At 47.3% G+C, this 20,438-nt stretch overlaps 1 protein-coding gene across 4 annotated transcripts in view; it reads right to left on the bottom strand.

The window, feature by feature from the left end:
- CEP295 (centrosomal protein 295) overlaps positions 1-20,438 on the bottom strand; it is a 627,693-nt gene that overhangs the window by 388,536 nt on the left and 218,719 nt on the right. For all 4 annotated transcript variants that reach the window (XM_078656965.1, XM_078656962.1, XM_078656963.1 and 1 more), the window contains 2 exons: positions 15,800-15,897; positions 14,625-15,693 (listed from right to left, as the gene is read on the bottom strand). In XM_078656965.1, coding sequence (XP_078513091.1) covers positions 14,625-15,693; positions 15,800-15,897 — 1,167 coding nt within the window. The remainder of the gene's footprint in view (positions 1-14,624; positions 15,694-15,799; positions 15,898-20,438) is intronic.

The following is a 20,438-nucleotide window of genomic DNA, read 5'->3' as shown; positions in this document are numbered from 1 at the left end:
TCTGAAACGAATAGTTTCTTACCTGTCGGTGTAGTTTTGCAGCTTGAAGATCTTTCTGGATTCACTATGCTGTGCATATTCCGCAATCTGGTGGTTGGGTCCGGAATCGTAGTTTTTTTTCTCACTTTTTTTTTTTCGTAGCCCAAGTGGGCGTCGACGTCCCACCATTTGGTGTACCTTCGGTGACGTCGGCATGCTTCCTGCGGAAGCTCCCACCCTTGGGCGCCATCTTCGGATTCTTTTTTTCTCTTTTTGTGTCCTTGTAGTGAATCCATGGCTATGTATGTTAGTCCCTTTATCAAGGCAATTATTTCCACGTATTTTGTGAGCTTCAACTTGCTCTCATATTCCATGTGTTTCCACCCTCTTCTCCAGCCTCATCTTTCTGGCGGAGGTGGGTGGGTTCGCTAGTGAATCCAGAAAGATCTTCAAGCTGCAAAACTACACCGACAGGTAAGAAACTATTCGTTTTGCAGCGTGAATCTTTCTGGATTCACTATGCTGTGCATAGATTTTGTAGCAGTTTTGTTACTTTTGTGGCGGTTGGGTGGAAGATGAGCGTTGGTTATTGAATATATGTTGAAGCACTTTTTGTCCTACTTGTGCTTCCTTGTTCATTTGTACATCCACGCAATAGTGCTTAGTGAACGTGTGCACTGAAGCCCATGTTGCCGCCAGGCATATGTCCTGAATTGGTGGGTTGGCCAGAAAGGCAATTGTTGCTCCTTTCTTCCTGGTCGAGTGGGCCTGCGCCCACTCCTGTTAGCTCCTGCCCCGCTTGTTTGTGGCAGAATTGTATCGTTTGTGCGATCCACCGAGCTATGGTGTTCTTAGTCACTGGTTTACCCTGGTAACTCTTTGCGAAGGACATAAAGAACTGTTTTGTTTTCCTGTGTTCCTTCGTCCTTTCGATGTAGTGCATTACAGCCCTTCTTGCATCTAGAGTGTGGAGCGCCCTCTCAGCACTGGTCGTGGGGTTCTGGAAGAAAATTGGAATTTGAATACTCTGATTCATGTGGAACCTTGACACCACCTTTGGCATGAAGTGCGGGTCTGTTCTCATCACGACCCTGTCACTGTGTATCTGAATATAGGGTTCTTGCAGCGTTAGTGCCTGTAGTTCGCTCACCCTGCGTAGAGAGGTGATTGCTACCAGAAAGGCCGCTTTCATTGTCAGCATCTGCAGTGATGCCTTGTGGATGGGTTCAAAGGGTGCTTTCATGAGCTCTGTCAGAACCACATTCAGGTTCCATGCCGGTGGCAGCATCCTTTTTGGTGGCACTATTCTCTTTGCCCCTTCCAGGAATCTCTTTACTACCCTTGATCTGAAGAAGCTTCTCCCAGTTTCTCCCCTTGTGTATGCCACAATTGCTGCTAGGTGTACCCTTAGCGATGATGAGTTTAGTTTGGCTTTCAGTAGGTGCGTGAGGTATCTTAGCACCGTTGATTCCTTGGTCAGCTTCCTCTGCAGCTTTTTCTTGCTGCACCATTGAGTGAACCTTTTCCAATTCTCCCCATAGCATGTGCGTGTGCTGGGCCTTCTTGCCTCTCGCAACACCTTCAGGGTGATCTCTAGGAGTTTTAGGTGTGCAAACTAAGTCCTCAGGAGCCAAGCTGCTAGGCTGAGGCCCTCTGGCTCTGGGTGTAGAATTTCTCCATTCTGCATGGAGAGTAGGTCCTTTCTCTTTGAGAACTTGTGGGGTGGAGTCTGCTTCATCTCCATAATCTGTGAATACCAGGTCTGCCTGGCCCATTGAGGTGCCACCAGGATCAGTGTCATGTTGCTCATCCTGCACTTGTTGAGCACCCTGGGGATCAATGGTATCGGGGGAAAAGCGTAGGGAAATGTTTTTGACCAGCTTATCCATAGGGAATTCCCTGGGATTGTTCCTCTGGTTGTCTGGATGCAAAGTACTGGCATTTTGCATTCTGGCGTGTTGCAAACAGGTCTATTGTTGGGGTGCCCCATCTCCTGAATAGTCTTTCTGTTTCCTGATTGTTGAGTTCCCACTCGTGGAATGCTGAAGTCAGCCTGCTGAGCCAATCCGCCTCCACATTGTCCTTACCTGGTAGGTGTATGGCCAGCAGATCTATTTCGAGTGGTATTGCCCATCTCCATATTTCCTGCGCTAGGCTGGACAGAGGGAACGACTGAGTCCCTCCCTGCTTGTTGATGTAGAACATCGTTGTTGTGTTGTCCGTTTGTATCAACCCCTTCCGCTTGTACAGCTGTTTATGGAAGGCTTTCAGTGCGAGTAACACTGTCTTCAGTTCCAGGTAATTGATGTGTCTGACCGCATCCGCTGGTGCCCACAGACCCCTCATTCTGAGCCTGTTCATGTGTGCGTCCCATCCCTTCTGGGATGCGTCTGTGGTGATGGTCACAGTTGGGTTCGGTGGAGTTAGAGGCTTCCCTACTGTAATGTTCTTTTTGTTCCACCACCTTATCTCTTACTGCACTTTGTGCGTTACAACCACTAGAACCTCCCAACTTCCTGTAGCTTGTGACCATTGTTGTTGCAGCCTTTCTTGGAGTGGCCTCATGTGTAGGCGTACATTGGGAACCAGGTGTATGCATGACGCCATCATCTTGCTCGCTGTCCTCACTGTCCGAGCTTACCCCTTCTGGTAGTGGCGAGTCTCCCTTAACACCCTTGGAGCGGACTTTAGACCGAAAGCCAGGGTTGTGAATTGGTAGTGATCCTGGTTTACTGTGAATCTTAGCATGTGCTTGTGCCGCCTGTTCATTGGTATGTGCAGGTATGCATCTTTGAGGTCCACGGTGGACATGAAATCCCCGTCTCTTATTTGTGGGATGACCTCCTGTAGGGATGTCATTTTGAATTTTTGAGTTTTTATATGTTTGTTTAGGAAGCGTAGGTCCAGGATGGGTCTTAGGCTTTCGTCCACTTTTGGTACCAGGAAGTAGTTTGAGTACACTCCCCTGTTCCTTTCTCTGAATGGGACCGTTTTGATGGCTTCCTTCCGGAGGAGTTCCTGATCTTCTTCTCGGAGCAGCGTTAGCTCCCTTCCCGAGTGCTCTTTTTTCTTTGGCTTTCTGCTTGGCGGCTTCTTTTCCAACTCTATGCAGTATCCAAACTGCATGATGTTGAGTATCCACTAGTCTGTGGTTATTTTTCTCCATTCCTGGAGGAAGAATCTTAATCTGTCGCCCACTGGTGTTACATGTTCCTTTGTGTCTTGTCCGTGTAACCCTCTCCACTTCGCTTTTTTGTGCTCTTCCCTCGGAGGGTTTGAGTGGGGGAGCACGTCCTTCCATGCGAAGTCACTTAGAGGGGGGTTGCTCACCGCCTCTCCGTCTCTGGCCTCGGCCGTTTCTCCTCCCGCGAAAGGACTGGCCCCTGTTCTGGTAGTGCCAGGTCTGCTTCTGCTGGCCCTGATCGTCACCCTGGTGACCCTGGTGGAACGCCTGGTGCGATGTTCCTGGCATGTTACCACCTCTTCCGTTCGGCCTCCTTGCCGGAGTGCCTCTTCTCATCCCTCTGAATTGCAGGGCCCCCGTGGGCCTTGCTGTTTCGCTATCCTTCTTTAGTTGGGTGAGCTGCTCATCAACCGGGGCGCCGAACAGCGATTCTTCGTTGAATGGAGTGTTCAGGATGTTGTTCTGAACCTCTGTCTTGAAGTCTGAGATCTTGAGCCAGGCTTGCCTTCTCTCTGTGATCCCTATAGCCATCAGTCTGCTGGAGGTTTCTGCTCCATCTAAGGCTGTTTTCAGGCAAGAGTTTGCGATTCTTTTTCCCTCTTCAACGAGGTGTGTGGCTCTCTGCTGGAATTCCTCTGGGAGGTGTTTGAGCAACTGCCCCACCTCGTCCCAATGTTGATATTGGTGCCTGTTCAGGAGGTCGTTGGAGTTTGCCATCCGCCAGTGCATTGCCACGTTTCTTTCGATTTTTCTGCCTGTTAGGTCCATCCTCCTGCTCTCCTTGTCAGGTGGTGGCCCAGATGTTGTCAGGACGTTGGCCCTTCTCCTTGCCGTTGCAGCGATAATTGAGTCTGCTGTGACGGACCCCTTGATGTAGGGGGGATCCTGGGAGGAGAACTTGTACTTCTTCTCCGTCCTTGGCGTGACGGATCTGCAAGTCGCTGGTTCCTTGAACGCTTCCTTCCCTTGGTCCATGACACTTTTCAGCATGGGCAGGAACTGGCTCCTTGTCTGCGTGGGGAGCAAGGTTTCCAGCAAGAAATCTGCTTTAGGCTTCTCTTCCTCCAATTTAACCCCATAAGCTGCTGCTGCCTTCCTGATGACCTCATTGTAAGCCCCAATGTCATCTGGCGGCGAAGGCCTCGAGGGGTATGTATCCACAGACTCCTCCGGGTTTTCTGCATCGATGTCCTGCCATTCCTGGTCTTGGGCCGTCGAGGATCCCGAGCCGTAGCTCGAGCGCTGATCCCCATATTCCCCCTCTGTGTAATAGAGGTCTTCCTCTTCTCCCTGATCCGAGGGCTCTGGAGTTTTCGGCGGCTCTTTGGCGTCGAACTCCTCGTGCTCCTCTACCTCTGTGACGTCCGTCGCGGGCTTTGAGGGGATCCTGTAGCTTTTCATCTTATCTTGAAAGTCTTTCTTCCTCTGGAGGATGTTCTCCATCTCGGCCTCGAGCCTTCTTTTCTTCTCTTCCATCTGCGCGGCATGCTCTGCGTCGAGCGTTTCTTTTTCGGGGACCTGCTTCGACGACCTTGGCTTTTCGCCGGTCTTCGCCTTCTGGGAGTCCTTCTTGAAGGATCCGCTGGGCTGTTTTTCGGAGGATGCAGCTTCGGTCGTTGAGGTTTTTGGCGACGGTGCTCCCTTCGAGGCTCTAGACTCTGATTTTCGAGAGTCTGCCTCTGGCTTTCGAGGCCCTGTCGAGTGTTTCGGGGTCGTAGACTCTCCTACCTTGTCTGATGTTTTCTTATCGGTCTCTGCGACCGTGAAGACATCTGGTCCTTTGGCGATGTTGTCCTAGTCGTAGGTGGAGAGGCCCAGTTCGTACATCGACTGTGCCTGGCCCTCGCCCTGCAACGTGTGGTGAGCTATCCTCTGCTTCTCTCGAATTCTGAGTGTCTTCGGTGTGAAGACGGAGCAGGCGTTGCAGTCCTTGCTCCCGTGGTCGACCGGCAGGCAGAGGTTGCAGACCGGGTGCTGGTCCTTCTGCGCGTACTTGTGATGGCAGTTACGGCAGAATTTAAAGGGTGTATTGTTCATTACAGCGCTCAGGGGGCCCCCTGTGTGCGCATTCCCCGTCGGACGTCGAAGATCTCGAGTTATTTCTCCTCCTTCATCGTCCCAGCTTTGATGGTCTTCTTCTCCTAGTCTTTTCAAGTCCTTCTCAGTAGAATTTTGCGTTGTCTCCTTTTCTCCTTCAAACTTTCTGGAGCTTCACGCGACGATCCACACCCAACGGTGGAAAAAAGAATCTGAAGATGGCGTCCAAGGGTGGGAGCTTCCGCAGGAAGCATGCCGACGTCACCGAAGGTACACCAAATGGTGGGACGTCGATGCCCACCTGGGCTACGAAAAAAAAAAAAGACTACGATTCCGGACCCAACCACCAGATTGCGGAATATGCACAGCATAGTGAATCCAGAAAGATTCACGCCGCAAAATTATATTTATTTTAAATATTGTTGTATTTGAAAAATTGTCTATGTATTCATCTTGAGCAGAAACAGGGGTACAATGTCCATTAGCAATTTGCAACTGGTTTCTTCGGGGTCCATGTGGTAACAAGGCACTTGGGCCGCCTATTGAAGAACTATGGAGAAAAACTATCTGTTCTTTTCAGATGCACATCAGAAGTTATTGATTAATAGTTTTGTTTATTCGAGCAAGTGCCATTTTCCAGATTTTTGTATGAGAGGTGGTGCCAAAGAAGATTAGCCATACAGATAGACAAGTCAAAATATATTGTCCTAAATAAATCAAATTTTGAATAAATCATCGTTAATAACAGGTTAACATGCATCTGAAATCTTTAAGAATAAACTTTACGTAATAATAATATGAAACTTATAATGCGCTCAGCTTACCCTGGGGCATCCCGGCGCAGACGGACCAAGGAGAGACTCAAGTAATCATTATTGAGGAAACAAGAAGGTCTTAAGAAGTTTCCTAAATGGTAAGATCTTAGGCTCAGAACGAATCTCGAGGGGCAGAGAGTTCCATAAAGTCGCCACCTGTACAGAAAAGCGTCTGCCCCCAGTTCGAACTCTCCTTACTCTTGCTGACTGCAGTAGATGTTGTTGGTCTGAGCGTAAAGGACGTGGGGGCTTATAAGGACGGGCCATATTAAAAAGAATAGGGGGACCTTTGCCATGCAAAATTTTGTGGGCCGTGCATAGCGCCTTAAACTTCACCCGCTCCTTCACCGGGAGCCAATGAAGCATCTTAAGGGCCGGAGCAGCGGACTGTCTTCTAGGAACATCCATAAGAAGTCTAGCCGCTGCATTTTGCACCTGCTGGAGAGTTTTAAAGGTCGCTTCGGGAGCGCCAAGAAACAGCGCATTCCCGTAGTCAAGCCTCGAGAGGATTAAACCACGTACCAAAAGCTTCCTTGCTGGATCAGGAAGTAGTGGTAACACCTTTCGAGCTGACCTCAGAAGACCGAAGCAGACCCCCGCGGTCTTCTTGGCGTGAGTCCTGAAGGACAGATCTTGCTCCAACCATACTCCCAAGGACTTGATCTCCTTCTTGGGAGATGGTGGCTCACCAAGAGACCGGGGCCAACAGCTAGCAATAATGGAGGGACTGGTATTACCCAGGAGCATCAGCTCGGTCTTTCCTCCATTAAGCTTTAAAGCAGAGTTGGACATCCAGCGATAGACATTAGCCAGGCAGTCGTGTAATACCTCAGGTTGTTCCGCCAGCTGAGTAAGGCCCACCACCAGCTGAGTATCATCAGCATAGCTGATGATCTTCACCCCCGAGGGGGCGACTAACCTTTCAAGTGGAGTCATATATATATTAAATAAGGTAGGGCTCAACGATGAGCCCTGCGGGACTCCACTTTGAAGGGGAAATAGGGCAGACTGCTCTGCTCCTTCCCAGACTTGGTAGAAACGGTTGGCAAGAAACGATCCCAGCCATTTCAGGGCCGTCCCTGAGACACCTACCTCTGACAGACGCTGGAGGAGCACCTGATGACTCACGGTGTCAAAGGCAGCACTCAAGTCCAGGAGGATCACTGCCACTGACCCTCCTGAATCTAGAGTGCTCCTAGCTTCCTCCACTACTGCCAACAGGGCTGTGTCTGTTCCCTGGCCGGGACGGAAACCAGTCTGGGAGTCTCCCAACAGGTGGTTGGACTCTAGATGGTAAGAGAGCTGGCGGTTGACCAATTTCTCTGCAACTTTAGAAAACCCAGGCAGAAGTGAAATGGGCCTGAAGTTAGTCAAGTTGGATGGATCCAATCCTGGCTTCTTCAATAAGGCTTTTACCACTGCCTGTTTCCATCGCTGGGGCACGGTCCCATGGGCAAGTGACAAATTTAAAAGGTCAGTCAGAGGGGCAGACAAAGCATTTGCCACAAGCTTGAGATATTTTATGGGAACTGGGTCACTTGGAGATCCACTCTGCATCTCAAGCAAAACTTTTGTCACCTCCTCTTCTGAGAAGGGGCCAAAGTGGGCTAGCTCAATAGGGCATGAAATTTGACAAGCAGTCGGCTCCAAGATTTGAGAAATATCCGGCAAAGAGGATAATATTTTCTCTATTTTAGAATGAAAGAAGCTCGCCAATTCCTCACATTTTTCTTTGGGATTGTCATGCACAACTGGAGGAACCGGGGATTTCAGAAGTTCCTTAAAAACCTTAAACGATTCTCCAGAAGAATTACTTGCCCCCTCGATCTTTTCGCTAAAAAAGTTCTTTTTTGCAACCTTCAGAGCATTTTTGTATATCCTCATCTCTCTTTTATAGTTGGCCCGGCTACCTTCCGTCGGCTCTCTCCTCCAGGCCCGTTCAAGCCTTTTACAGGAGGTTCTGAAACTCCTAAGTTCAGATGTGTACCAAGGAGCCGTGGTGATCCTTCTCTCCCTGACAAGTCTCCTTTTTTTAGGAATTAATAAATCCAGCGAGTTAGTGAGCCATTCACCCAGATGCTGATCAGCAATATTGGGGTCATCTACAAGGTGAGGACAGGTTCTAGTGAGCTCTTCTGCCCAGCTGTCCACCGGTAACTTTGACCAGAGTCGTTCCACAATATATTGTCTGGGTGCAGAGTCTCTCCGGCTCCCCAGCAACCAACTGAACGGAATAAGATGGTAGACTTCCTTCTAAGACCACGGCGTTCTCAGCTCGGAGGCTTCCATCATTTGAAGACTCCTAATGGCTACAAATGTCTTCGGTATAACATATTTGTATCTATCAGGTAAATGCAGGCCTTGTCCCCAACACGTAGACCAATGTTTAAAAATGTTCTGCCAATCTCAATAAAAAAACAGATCTACAAAATCGAAGGCAGCTTGCCATGGTGCACCCGGGCTTCTTTGTTGGTAATCATCAGTTATACTTTCTCCTTTGATCGCCGATTGGTTGGTTTTATATTTGACATGAGTACTGTGTTTTTGAGAAACCACTGACGAGTTAAGATTGAAAAGCATGCATTGAAGCCAAAGCCGTTTCCGATAATGCATCGTGAGCCCTGATCAGCCTTTAGGTGCGGTGCAATACCAGGTTTCCCAGGTGGCTGTGCGGTGGTATTAGAAATAAATTAAAAACAAACACGCACGTGTTTACAAATACCGCCCGTGCCGCTTCTCGTCTCCCCGTGACATTGGTCCAGTTTCCCACCTCACAGGTCTTGAAAGCGGCGGCGGAAGCACACCCTGTCGCTGGCTTGTCACACACGTGTGAAGCTTGCAGGCCTCTGCACTGTCAATGTTTAGGGTTTAGGAATAGGGGCCTGGAAGCGACTAGCGTGACCTCAGCCTGACCCTCCTGAAATAAAAACACAACGATTAAATGCTGGCGTTTCAACATTGCTGCAGCAGTGGGATTGTTAAAATTGTTTGGAAATCAAAACATTGGGGTGTGAGGTATGGAGCTATCCCGTGTCCTTCCGGCCGGACTGAAAATATACATATATGAATATGTATATATTTTAAAGCGCACATTTTTACACACACGTGTGGCTTGCCATTTATTAAACTATATGATGACCCCGTCCTTAGCTGGACCATGTTCATTGACAGTTCTTTTAATGCAAATATAGACGTGAAGGTACTTACTATTTTAGAGTACATGTTTGCGCCTGAAAAGAGCCTGTACTCTCCCATTAAATATATTTCAGGAGGTCGGAGAACTGCATGTGCCCACTGTTCCACATTAAACACGTGCAGGTACTCAGTACCGGAGAGCACCTGCCCATGTAAAGCAGCGGTCCCCGTCCTGCACACCAGTTTTGATAACATCTGTAAGCAAGGCTCGGTCACGCGCAAGGACAGGGCCCGAGGAGGGGCTTTGCTTCCTTGGTGCGGCAGGTACAGTGGCACCAAGGCCTATAGACCAGAGGTAAAGTGATTATTGTTGTATTTTGAAATTCAAATATTAGGTGCGGGGAAATGGCTTTACTTGCATTAGTGCCCACGACACACTAGCATCTGTGTCCCTGGGCCCACTATCTCCTCTATGCAGCACCTGGTTGTCCGCATAGTGCTGCTTCTAGTCCCTAGTTTTTCCTCATCACTCTATTTCCAGCTCCTTGTTTTTAGATCGAGACTAGCGTAGGCTGCGTACATGCGCAGTCTCGCCTGCGAGAATTAATGACTGAGTAGCGAGGGTAAAACCCGCCCCTCTTCTCCATTGGCTGGCCTCCCAAACGGCAGCCAGCCATTGGAGAAGAGGTCTCAGTGTCGTCATTGTCTCGCTCTAAGCCCCGTCTTTTTCGGATTGAGGGGCGTGTTTTTTGCATTTGTTTTACCCTCTTCTCCATTGGCTGAAATGGTAAACAACAAGTCAAAAACACGCCTGTTGTTTACATTCCAGCAAATGGAGAAGAGGGGAGAAAGAAAACCACGCCCCCCAGTCTGAAAAGGACGGGGTTTACAGACTCCTGCTGCCCGTCTCGCTTCCTCACCCAACATTACAAATGTGTTTTAAATCCCGCTATTCCATCCTACACCTCCACTTAAAAAATATATTTTATATATTTTGCTAGGTGCCTCAAACCGCTTGGTGTAAGTATGTTCTTATGCAACAACCCCAAACACGTTTACAATAAACGCTCCCCAGCAAACGATTCCTAGAGCCAGCGGAGGCAAGCAACATCTGGCGTGTCATTCGAAGGATCACCAAAGGCGCAACGCTACCATGTCGAAGGTAAGACACGAGAAAATAAACTATGACGTATGGGTGCATGGCTGTCCTTCTTTCGCTATCACCGCCCAGACTTCTTTAGATACAGCGAATCTGCTGCCCTTGGTACCAATATCGTTCTTTGCGCGTGGTGCTGATTGGCTATAGGCACTGATGTGTGTGTGGGTGTGTGTGTGTGTGGCTCTGTGTGTGTGGCTCTGTATGTGTGTGTGGCTCTGTGTGTGTGTGTGGCTCTGTGTGTGTGTGTGGCTCTGTGTGTGTGTGTGGCTCTGTGTGTGTGTGTGGCTCTGTGTGTGTGTGTGGCTCTGTGTGTGTGTGTGGCTGTGTGTGTGTGTGTGGCTCTGTGTGTGTGTGTGGCTCTGTGTGTGTGTGTGGCTCTGTGTGTGTGTGTGTGGCTCTGTGTGTGTGGCTCTGTGTGTGTGGCTGTGTGTGTGTGTGGCTCTGTGTGTGTGGCTCTGTGTGTGTGTGGCTCGGTGTGTGTGGCTCTGTGTGTGTGTGGCTCGGTGTGTGTGTGGCTCGGTGTGTGTGTGGCTCGGTGTGTGTGTGGCTCGGTGTGTGTGTGGCTCTGTGTGTGTGTGGCTCTGTGTGTGTGTGGCTCTGTGTGTGTGTGGCTCTGTGTGTGTGTGTGTGTGTGTGTGTGTGTGTGTGTGTGTGTGTGTGGCTCTGTGTGTGTGGCTCTGTGTATGTGTGTGTGTGGCTCTGTGTATGTGTGTGTGTGGCTCTGTGTATGTGTGTGTGTGGCTCTGTGTATGTGTGTGTGTGGCTCTGTGTATGTGTGGGTGTGTGTGGGTGTGTGTGGGTGTGTGTGGGGGTCTGTGTGTGTGGGTCTGTGTGTGTGTGGGTCTGTGTGTGTGTGGGTCTGTGTGTGTGTGGGTCTGTGTGTGTGTGGGTCTGTGTGTGTGGGGGTCTGTGTGTGTGGGGGTCTGTGTGTGTGTGGGTCTGTGTGGGTCTGTGTGTGTGGCTCTGTGTGTGTGTGGCTCTGTGTGTGTGTGTGTGTGTGTGTGTGTGTGTGTGTGGCTCTGTGTGTGGCTCTGTGTGTGTGTGTGTCTCTGTGTGTGCGACGCTCTGTGTGTGTGGCTCTGTGTATGTGTGTGTGTGGCTCTGTGTATGTGTGTGTGTGGCTCTGTGTATGTGTGTGTGTGGCTCTGTGTATGTGTGGGTGGGTGTGGGTGTGTGTGGGTGTGTGTGTGGGGGGGGTGTGGGTCTGTGTGTGTGTGGGTCTGTGTGTGTGGGGGTCTGTGTGTGTGTGGGTCTGTGTGTGTGTGGGTCTGGGTGTGTGTGGGTCTGTGTGTGTGTGGGTCTGTGTGTGTGGGTCTGTGTGTGTGGGTCTGGGTGTGGGTGGGTGTGTGGGTCTGGGTGTGGGTGGGTGTGTGGGTGTGGGTGGGTGTGCGGGTGTGGGTGTGGGTGGGTGTGCGTGTGGGTGTGGGTGGGTGTGCGTGTGGGTGTGCGTGTGGGTGTGCGTGGGTCTGTGTGTGTGGGTCTGTGTGTATGTGGGTCTGTGTGTATGTGGGTCTGTGTGTATGTGGGTCTGTGTGTATGTGGGTCTGTGTGTATGTGGGTCTGTGTGTATGTGGGTCTGTGTGTATGTGGGTCTGTGTGTATGTGGGTCTGTGTGTGTGTGGGTCTGTGTGTGTGGGTCTGTGTATGTGGGTCTGTGTGTGTGGGTCTGTGTGTGTGGGTCTGTGTGTGTGGGTCTGTGTGTGTGGGTCTGTGTGTGTGGGTCTGTGTGTGTGGGTCTGTGTGTGTGGGTCTGTGTGTGTGGGTCTGTGTGTGGGGGTCTGTGTGTGTAGGTCTGTGTGTGTGTGTGGGTCTGTGTGTGTGTGTGGGTCTGTGTGTGTGGGTCTGTGTGTGTGTGTGGGTCTGTGTGTGTGTGTGGGTCTGTGTGTGTGTGTGGGTCTGTGTGTGTGTGGGTCTGTGTGTGTGGGTCTGTGTGTGTGGGTCTGTGTGTGTGGGTCTGTGTGTGTGGGTCTGTGTGTGTGGGTCTGTGTGTGTGGGTCTGTGTGTGTGGGTCTGTGTGTGTGGGTCTGTGTGTGTGTGGGTCTGTGTGTGTGGGTCTGTGTGTGTGTGGGTCTGTGTGTGTGTGTGGGTCTGTGTGTGTGTGTGGGTCTGTGTGTGTGGGTCTGTGTGTGTGGGTCTGTGTGTGTGTGGGTCTGTGTGTGTGTGGGTCTGTGTGTGTGTGGGTCTGTGTGTGTGTGGGTCTGTGTGTGTGTGGGTCTGTGTGTGTGTGGGTCTGTGTGTGTGTGGGTCTGTGTGTGTGTGGGTCTGTGTGTGTGTGGGTCTGTCTGTGTGGGTCTGTGTGTGTGGGTCTGTGTGTGTGGGTCTGTGTGTGTGGGTCTGTGTGTGTGGGTCTGTGTGTGTGGGTCTGTGTGTGTGGGTCTGTGTGTTATTGTGTGGCATTTGCGAGAGATTAAGCTATTGGCATTGTAAATGACAATGCCATCTATTTATCTGTTTTCAAAACCAACACATAAATAAAAAATGTGTCATTTACAATGCCAATAGCTCCAACCTTTGCAAAGGCGAGACCGTTGCATTGTAAATGCTTGTTAAGGGTGTCCCTTAGGGTGGCATAATACATGCTGCAGCCCAGACAGACCCTCTTTAGTACCCAGGCACTAGGTACCAGGGGGGTACAACTTACTAGGGACTCACAAGGGTGCTAAAGTGTGTGCCAATTGTTTTACAATTCGGTCGTTTTACCTTGTTTTTTAGGGAAAGCGCACTGGCACTGGAGCCTGTTTAGTAGGGACTCAGTGCACATCAGTCGAAATACATCAGTACCAGTGGCAAAAAGTGCGAGTTACCATGATAAAAAGGGAAATTTCCTACACAACCCACATCTCCCCAGACAAAAGAGAATGAGACGAACACTAACCGTCCCCAAAATAGTCATCAATGTCTAAGTGGAAGAACCTGGATAGGACATCTGCACTGGCATGGTCAGTCCCAGGTCTATGTACCACTGTAAAGTCCATACCCTATAGGGAGATGGTCAACCTGGACAGTTTTAGATTTTCCCCCTTCATCTGCATCAGCCACCTTAGTGGCCTGAGGTCAGTTTGAACAAGGTAGTGAGCCCCAAACAGGTAAGGTCTCAGCTTCTTCAGGGACCAAACCACTGCACAGGCTTCCCTATCAATTGCACTCCAATGCTGTTCCTTGGGGAGTAACCTCCTAATAATAAAAGCAACAGGCTGGTCCTGGCCATCATGACTGGTCTGGAATAGAACAGAGTCTATATAATGCTCAGAGGCATCAGTTTGCACGATTAACTGCTTTGTATAATCTGGAGGTTTTAGAATAGGTGCAGAGCACATTGCTTCCTTCAGAGTCTCAAAAGCATTTTGACTGCTTACTGTCCAGTTTACCTTCTTTGGTTGCCTCTTTGAGGGCAATTCCGTGAAGGGGGTGACAATGGTGCCATACTCCTTCACAAATCTTCTGTAATACCTAGTCAAGCCAATGAATGCCCTGAATTGAGTCTGGGTCGTTGGAGCTTCCCAATCCACAATAGTCTGGATCTTGGGTTGTAAGGGTTGAACTTGGTCTCCACATACAAGGTAACCTAAGTATACAGCAGAGCCCTGCCCTATCTGGCACTTGAATGCCTTGACAGTGAGTCCTGCATGCTGCAGGGCCTCAAGGACCTTTCCAAAGTGGATCAGGTGATCCTGCCAGGTGGAACTATAGACAGGAATATCATCAAGATATGCTGCCCTAAAAGACTCCAGTTCAGCAAGGACTTTGTTCAAAAGCCTTTGGAAGGTGGTAGGGGCGTTAAAAATAAACTTATCTTGGACTGTTAGAACCCCTCGATTGGACGTTCAGACATTTGGGACTGGCCTGTACCACTTGACTGTATTTTAGTCAAGCGGCAACACCTCTCTGTAAAAAGCAAATCACATAAAAAAATACTGAAAAGTTCAAAGCAGCTGCTCACCATCACAGGGTGGGAGGTTGGAATTGGCGGGGAAAGACACAGAAAACAGGATATTTGGTATTCTAGTAGAGTGCTTTTACCTTTTTTTGCTTTTTTTGAGGGCTTGGGTGCTAGGGAAATGTTTGCGATTGGCACTTTTACTCAAGTGCTGCATGCCCGTATGTGCAAGAGTGAAGCAAGAAAGTTCATGTACAGTACTAAAAGGGAAGACTAACTTGAGGATCAAAAAATGTATGAGCCTTAGAAAGACACTGCCTTCTGAAAATAATATACTTCAAATATTCTGCAATGCCTGCATCAACCAAAGATTTAATTTGTGTAAGCATTTTATCTAAATACATTAAAAGCTTCAAACAACTATAATTTAAAATGTACCTGCTTGTCTTGAAGAAAATCAAACAAAGCCTCCTGTTGCCTTTGCATCTGTGATTCTAACTCATTTTGTTTTTGTATCAGAGCTTGTTCCTGCAATTTCTGCCTAGAGAGCAGCAACTCTCTCTGCTGATCCAGCTGCAATTGTAGTTCTTTAAGGTGATTTTGCTGATTCTGAATTTCCTTTGAAGAAGCCAACAATTGTTGTTGATATTGTAAAGGGTTAGAAAAAGGAGGCAAAGGGAAATATCCATTCAATGTCTGCGGTTCATGAACTGCTTTTTTCTCAATGTGCTGTTCACAAGGCAAAGACCTAGGCTGTGCATGAATCAGAGATGGTGGTACCCTTTGGGGCTGTAATGTGGCAACTGGTTCAGGTGAAACGAGCATAGTCCTAGGAACTTCAGGTAAATCAGGAACTAACTCCTCCGCAGAGTTCACAGCTATGGGTGGTTTTGGAAGAAACTGGCCTTTACAGAATTTTACAACCGTCTTTTGATCTTGCTCAAAATATTCTTTGGGCACACTAGGCTGTATTAGCTTCAAATCAGTCAGCGACTGTGACCCAAATGAGGTAGTTGGTTCAGGCAATGCACCAGATTCAAGATGGCTGCGCAAAGAAGGTGGTTGTCTGGTTTCTGAGTCTGGCTGTTTACTCAACGCACCAAAAACTGCCTCAGATTCCAAAGAAAGCCTCTGGCGAGTCTGCTGAAAGTCAGTCTGACAAATCTGGTACTGATCTGCTGGTTGGCTAGGGCACACTTGTGGCCTTGCAAAATGCGAACTCTGCTCAGAGTCCCTTTGTATAACTGCAGTGTTCAAGAGACAAGGAGCCAAAGGTTCCAAATTTTCTTTGAAGGAAACAAGTTCAAATTGGGATTTTGTTCCTGGAGATAATTTACAAGGCACATTTCCAGAGGTTCCAGGTAATTGGCCAACAGAAAGGGCCCCCTTTAGCTGGCCAGTAGAGGGGTCCACTGAAGTTGTAGACAAAGAGGGATATCTTTTACTTAGCATATTCTGATAATCCTGAAGTCGTTTCCTGGCATCTTCAACAGATTGCTGATGCTGCCTAAATATAAAAAATAAAAATGCAATAAAAAACATGTTGCAATGTGAAAAACAGAATGCTTATAGCGGACTGTAGTTTAAGAAATTTACTAGAAATTACCACATACTTGCTTTGTTGGATAAGACGCTGCTGATAATTCCGAATTATCTCTAGGTGTTGATCCTCTTTGAGCCTTTTACTTTCCGGACTTCCAACAGCTTTGGTCTGAATAGACAGTTACATGTTAGTTTTGATTTAAAACCGCTGTTTTTAAAAATGGTACAATTACAGAAATAAAATAAAAAGAATGACAACCTGAATTCTTACCTGCACCTCTGCGTGGTATACAAAATGCCCCAATCAGTCTCTAACTTCTATTGTCCCTGCATGACCTGAAGTTGTAATTCTCCATCCCTTGCAAATTCTTTCAGGATTCCCATGTCTTCACCACTATCCATTAATAATGATGTAACTACACACAACCAAGGAATATGCCAGGGAGTTCTCAACCTTACCCAGCATTCTAGTGTAAACAGGAAATATCCTGGCAATGTAAGCTTTATATTTGCTACACTATGCTGAACAATCTACTGATCACTGCATGAAAAAGAGTTTTAAAATGATGAACAAGTTAGTTATCTTTGGTAATGCTCTTTCTAGTGGATACTTTACCTAACTACATACTCCTCTCCTTTAGAATATCCTCCTTTTTCAGGTGTCAACCTGGATCTGGAGACTTTTCTTCAGTGGTACTCCTGCGAGTCAATAGGTGGTGCTGTGCGTCATCGAGCGTGCTCCATAAAACCCAGGAAGTGGCAGATTGGCATTACATATAAGTGCCACTTTGCACACAGTTGTCAGTTTCTTGTCTTTTTCTCTTGACGCGCCCCAGGGTCCTTTTAAGATGTTAAATAGAGATCACTCCACAGAGCAAGGAAGTGGGGGATCAGGGAGGAACCTGCGATTAGATAGAGTACCCAACAGAAAGATCATTACCAAAGGAAGGTAACTAGTTCTTCGGAAGGTTCTTTTAACCTCTTATTTTTGAATAGATACTGCAGAAGTACCTGCCAAAGGTGGAGGGTCTGGGAACCAGACTAAGACCAAAAAGTCCTGCAGACGAACGGGTAAAATGATATGTTTGTTGGACCTGGCTGTTACAGAAGTAGTGCTTCATGTACATATGCACCAATGCATATAGCACAGCCTGACAGATATCTAGAATATGCACACCTCTCATTAATCCAATTGGAGCAACCGTAGCTCTGGTGGTATGGGCTCCCAACCCTTATGGGGCTGTTTCTTGCCAGTGTGGAGAATATATGGATGTAGGACTATTCACCTTAACAGGGTCCTCTACTGTAATACAATATAATGTAAAGCAATTTGCATAGCATGTGATTACCTTGAATGTATCCTGATGCTGAGGGATTCAAAATTATGCACTAGGCCAAATAGGACAAATACCCAGGTTTTCAGTGTCATATGAAAAGGTAGCAATTTTGCAAAAAATCTGAAATGCGATAGCATGGCATTCCAAGCCTTGGCTGCCATAATCAAGAACACCGACATATACACACAAAAAAAATGAATAATTGAATTAATTAATTGAATTAGTACTCAACCACTACCCAGTGGACACATACCTGTCCATCGTTATTTTGCACACCATGTCACCTCAGTTTGGACCTAGCCATATGCTAAACAATCTAAACCATAGGTCTTCAAACTGTGGGGTGCGCACCCCTGGGGGGCGCAGCATCCCCTCACGGGGGGGCGCGCTCTCCACCCCACCATTTAACCTTCCTTTGTTGCTTCAAGGGCTATTAATTAGTGTCTCTCAGCCGGAGCTGCTGCTGCATCTCGGGCTGCTGGAGACTCGTCTGGGCAGTGTCTGGAGTCTTATCTCCGGCACGCCCGAGTTTTTCACAGGTCAAACAAGAGCTCAAAGCGAGCACAAAAGAGCACTAACTAGTACAGAAAGCTCAAAGAAGGTACAGATAACAAAAGGGCACAAAAAGCAGAAAATAGCAAAAAGAAAGGAGCACAAAATGCACAGCCCGAGTGCGACCCATTTTATGCTGCCTCGATAGGGAGTTTCAGAATGGATAATGGCTGCTAAACTGGTCAGGTTTTTTAAATATGCTTGGGGGTAGTCTGAACCGAAAACTGACCTATTGATAGCGAACCATTTAAACTTTCCTGTTACATTTGAATGGCATTCATAACTTCCTAGGCTCTGGTCATAAAAGGCATGATTGTAGGCTTAACAGAATAGGAATCCCTTTATAGAAAACTGAAAAGAATGTAACTTTTTCTTTTTATGTAGTGTTTTTTGTTCAGGCTTTTGTTTGACCTTTACTACTGATTCAATGTCGCAGGTAAAGGGGCAGGGCTACATGTTTAGCACTTTACCCAGGCTCCACTTATATCACATGTGTATGATGTAAATGCCCCCTAGGTCTTCTTGGAAAACTGTGGCTGGGCTCCTACTGGCACGGCAACACCTGGCCATACTCCACATAACCACAGATTTTTTAATTGTGTCAGAAGGCATGTTTTGTGCAACCCCCTTTTCTGATATCTTGTATTGGGGCAAGGATGTGGCGCAACAGCCAGAGCTGAAGACTGTGGAGCTGGTGAGCCAGGTTTAATTCTTGGTGTCTGCTCAACATCCTGTGAGTCTGGGCAAATCACTTAATCTCCCTGTGCTTACAAATAATGTGTCCTTGTGTAATGTAAAAGATGCACCTGTAAGGCACTCCAATAACTTTGGGTCATGTTTGCACTATATAAAACAGCAAAAAATATATTACAAAATTTTGTGAGCACTCCCGTTTCCGGGTATTGCACAAGACTGGAAGTGAGGCGCAACTTAAGGATGGCAGAAGCAAGAATCCATCCACACATTGACTGTCTCTGTGGAGAAAAACAAGCACACCCCTGACCTGTGTTTTGGAAGTGTTTTTTACTAATCTATCCTAAATTCTGTTTTATGTTAAAAAAATGTTTTATTTAACTCATGCTCTTTACACCTAGACTTCACCGGTCACTAAAGTAAATGCTCACTTTGCATGAAAACTACACTTTACTTATACCACATATTTATGAAGTATTGCCCTTGTATTGACAACCTGTGGTAATTACGGCAATTCTTTTGATTCCAATAGAAGCAAAGCCTTGCTTCTTAATTTACTTGACATGAAGGGTCCATACATTTTTAGATTTTTAATAGTTCCAAAAATGGATGCATATTTTGTTTGGTAACATCGATTGGGTAGCAGTAAGATGATAGCTTGATTTTTAAGTACAGACTTGAATTGCTTAATCTGAGACTTGGAACAGTGTTGTCCATTTTACTGGAAAAGGTAAAAACTTTACCGCTATTTACGGCCTAACGGCTAGGGTGGTCGACCTGGAATCTGGGGAACTGGGCTCAAGTCTCGGCAATGACGCTGCACATCCTGTGATTCTGGGCAAATCACTTAATCTCCCCGTGCCTAACAAAAGAAATGAATGTGTCCTCATGTAATGCAACTGGTGCTATGTAAAGCGCTCTGATACCCGATTCGGGTCAAGTTTGTGCTATATAAAACTCTGTAAAATAAAATAAATAAATAAAATAAAGCACAAATGTAATTTTGTTTGGCTAATGTTTTCTTGGAGACTTTTCATTTGAACTGTATAATAAGCACAAGCACTACAAACATGTCAGTTTACTAAGCACTCTTACTTTATTTAATATTATTTGCCCTACATGACGTGGGCTCTGCAGGAGGGAATGGCCATCAATGATGCAGAGTACCAGCTTCACGAACTTTATTGTCAGTTGGTGGTGGGGTGGGTGGGTGGGGGGGGGGGGGGCTTGACGTGTAAAAAGGTTTAGATGGGGGGGGCTCAGCCGACAAAAGTTTGAAGACCTCTGATCTAGACCCTGCTCCAAAGGGAACAGTCCATCCCACCAATGAACTGGAACACAAGCAACCCAGGACCAGTTTTACCCTTTTTACAGCTCATCAGCCAGGTATGGCTTGTTTCCAGTGGGAATGTGTATAGGAACCACATCTGTGTATATCCATCCCACTTAGGGCGTGACAATGAAGTATACAAAAAAGTGATGATGTTTGGACTGATCTTGGGTTGTTTGTGTTCCGGTTCAAGGTGGGACCTGGCCTGCCAATTCGGACAGGACTGCTCTGGTTGGAGCAGGGTCAAAACGGATGTGCATATGGCTGGGTCAAAACTGAGGTGGTATGATGTGCAAAATAACGATGGACTTGAATGCGGCCCAGAGTAATTACCAGTGGCAGAGATTAATTCAAGCATTCTATCCATCACTTTTTTTTTTTCATACTTCATAACCAAAAAAGCACATCAGCCAGACCGGATCCTGCAAAAACTAGGAATAATCAGCCTTGGAGGAATGAAGCAAGCATGAAGGGAGGTAATTCAGCTTATCTTACAAATGAAGGGCCGGATGAGTTGAGCAAGAGGAAAAGCATACAGATTAGAAAGAGTAAGGCTCAGGGAAGAGCATGAAAGCCTGAAAGGAAGATCTTTTTATTTCACAGCAGTTGGGGGCAAAATAGACAGCCTCAAATCTATTGAAAAGATAATTTTTTACCCAGGCAAAAGCAAAACCTTGAGCTCCTACTGCAAAAAGACAGAGTCGAAAGTGAAAGCCTGTATCGAATGCAGTGGACAAATCCAACAGGATTAAGGCTGAAGTGTCCTGATCCACCTGCAGTCTTAGGACAGCAGGCACC

Source organism: Lissotriton helveticus, chromosome 8 (genome assembly GCF_964261635.1).
Source record: "Lissotriton helveticus chromosome 8, aLisHel1.1, whole genome shotgun sequence".
Lineage (NCBI taxonomy): Eukaryota > Metazoa > Chordata > Amphibia > Caudata > Salamandridae > Lissotriton > Lissotriton helveticus.
Note: the sequence above shows the minus strand (reverse complement) of the source record. Positions and strands in the feature narration are given on the sequence as shown.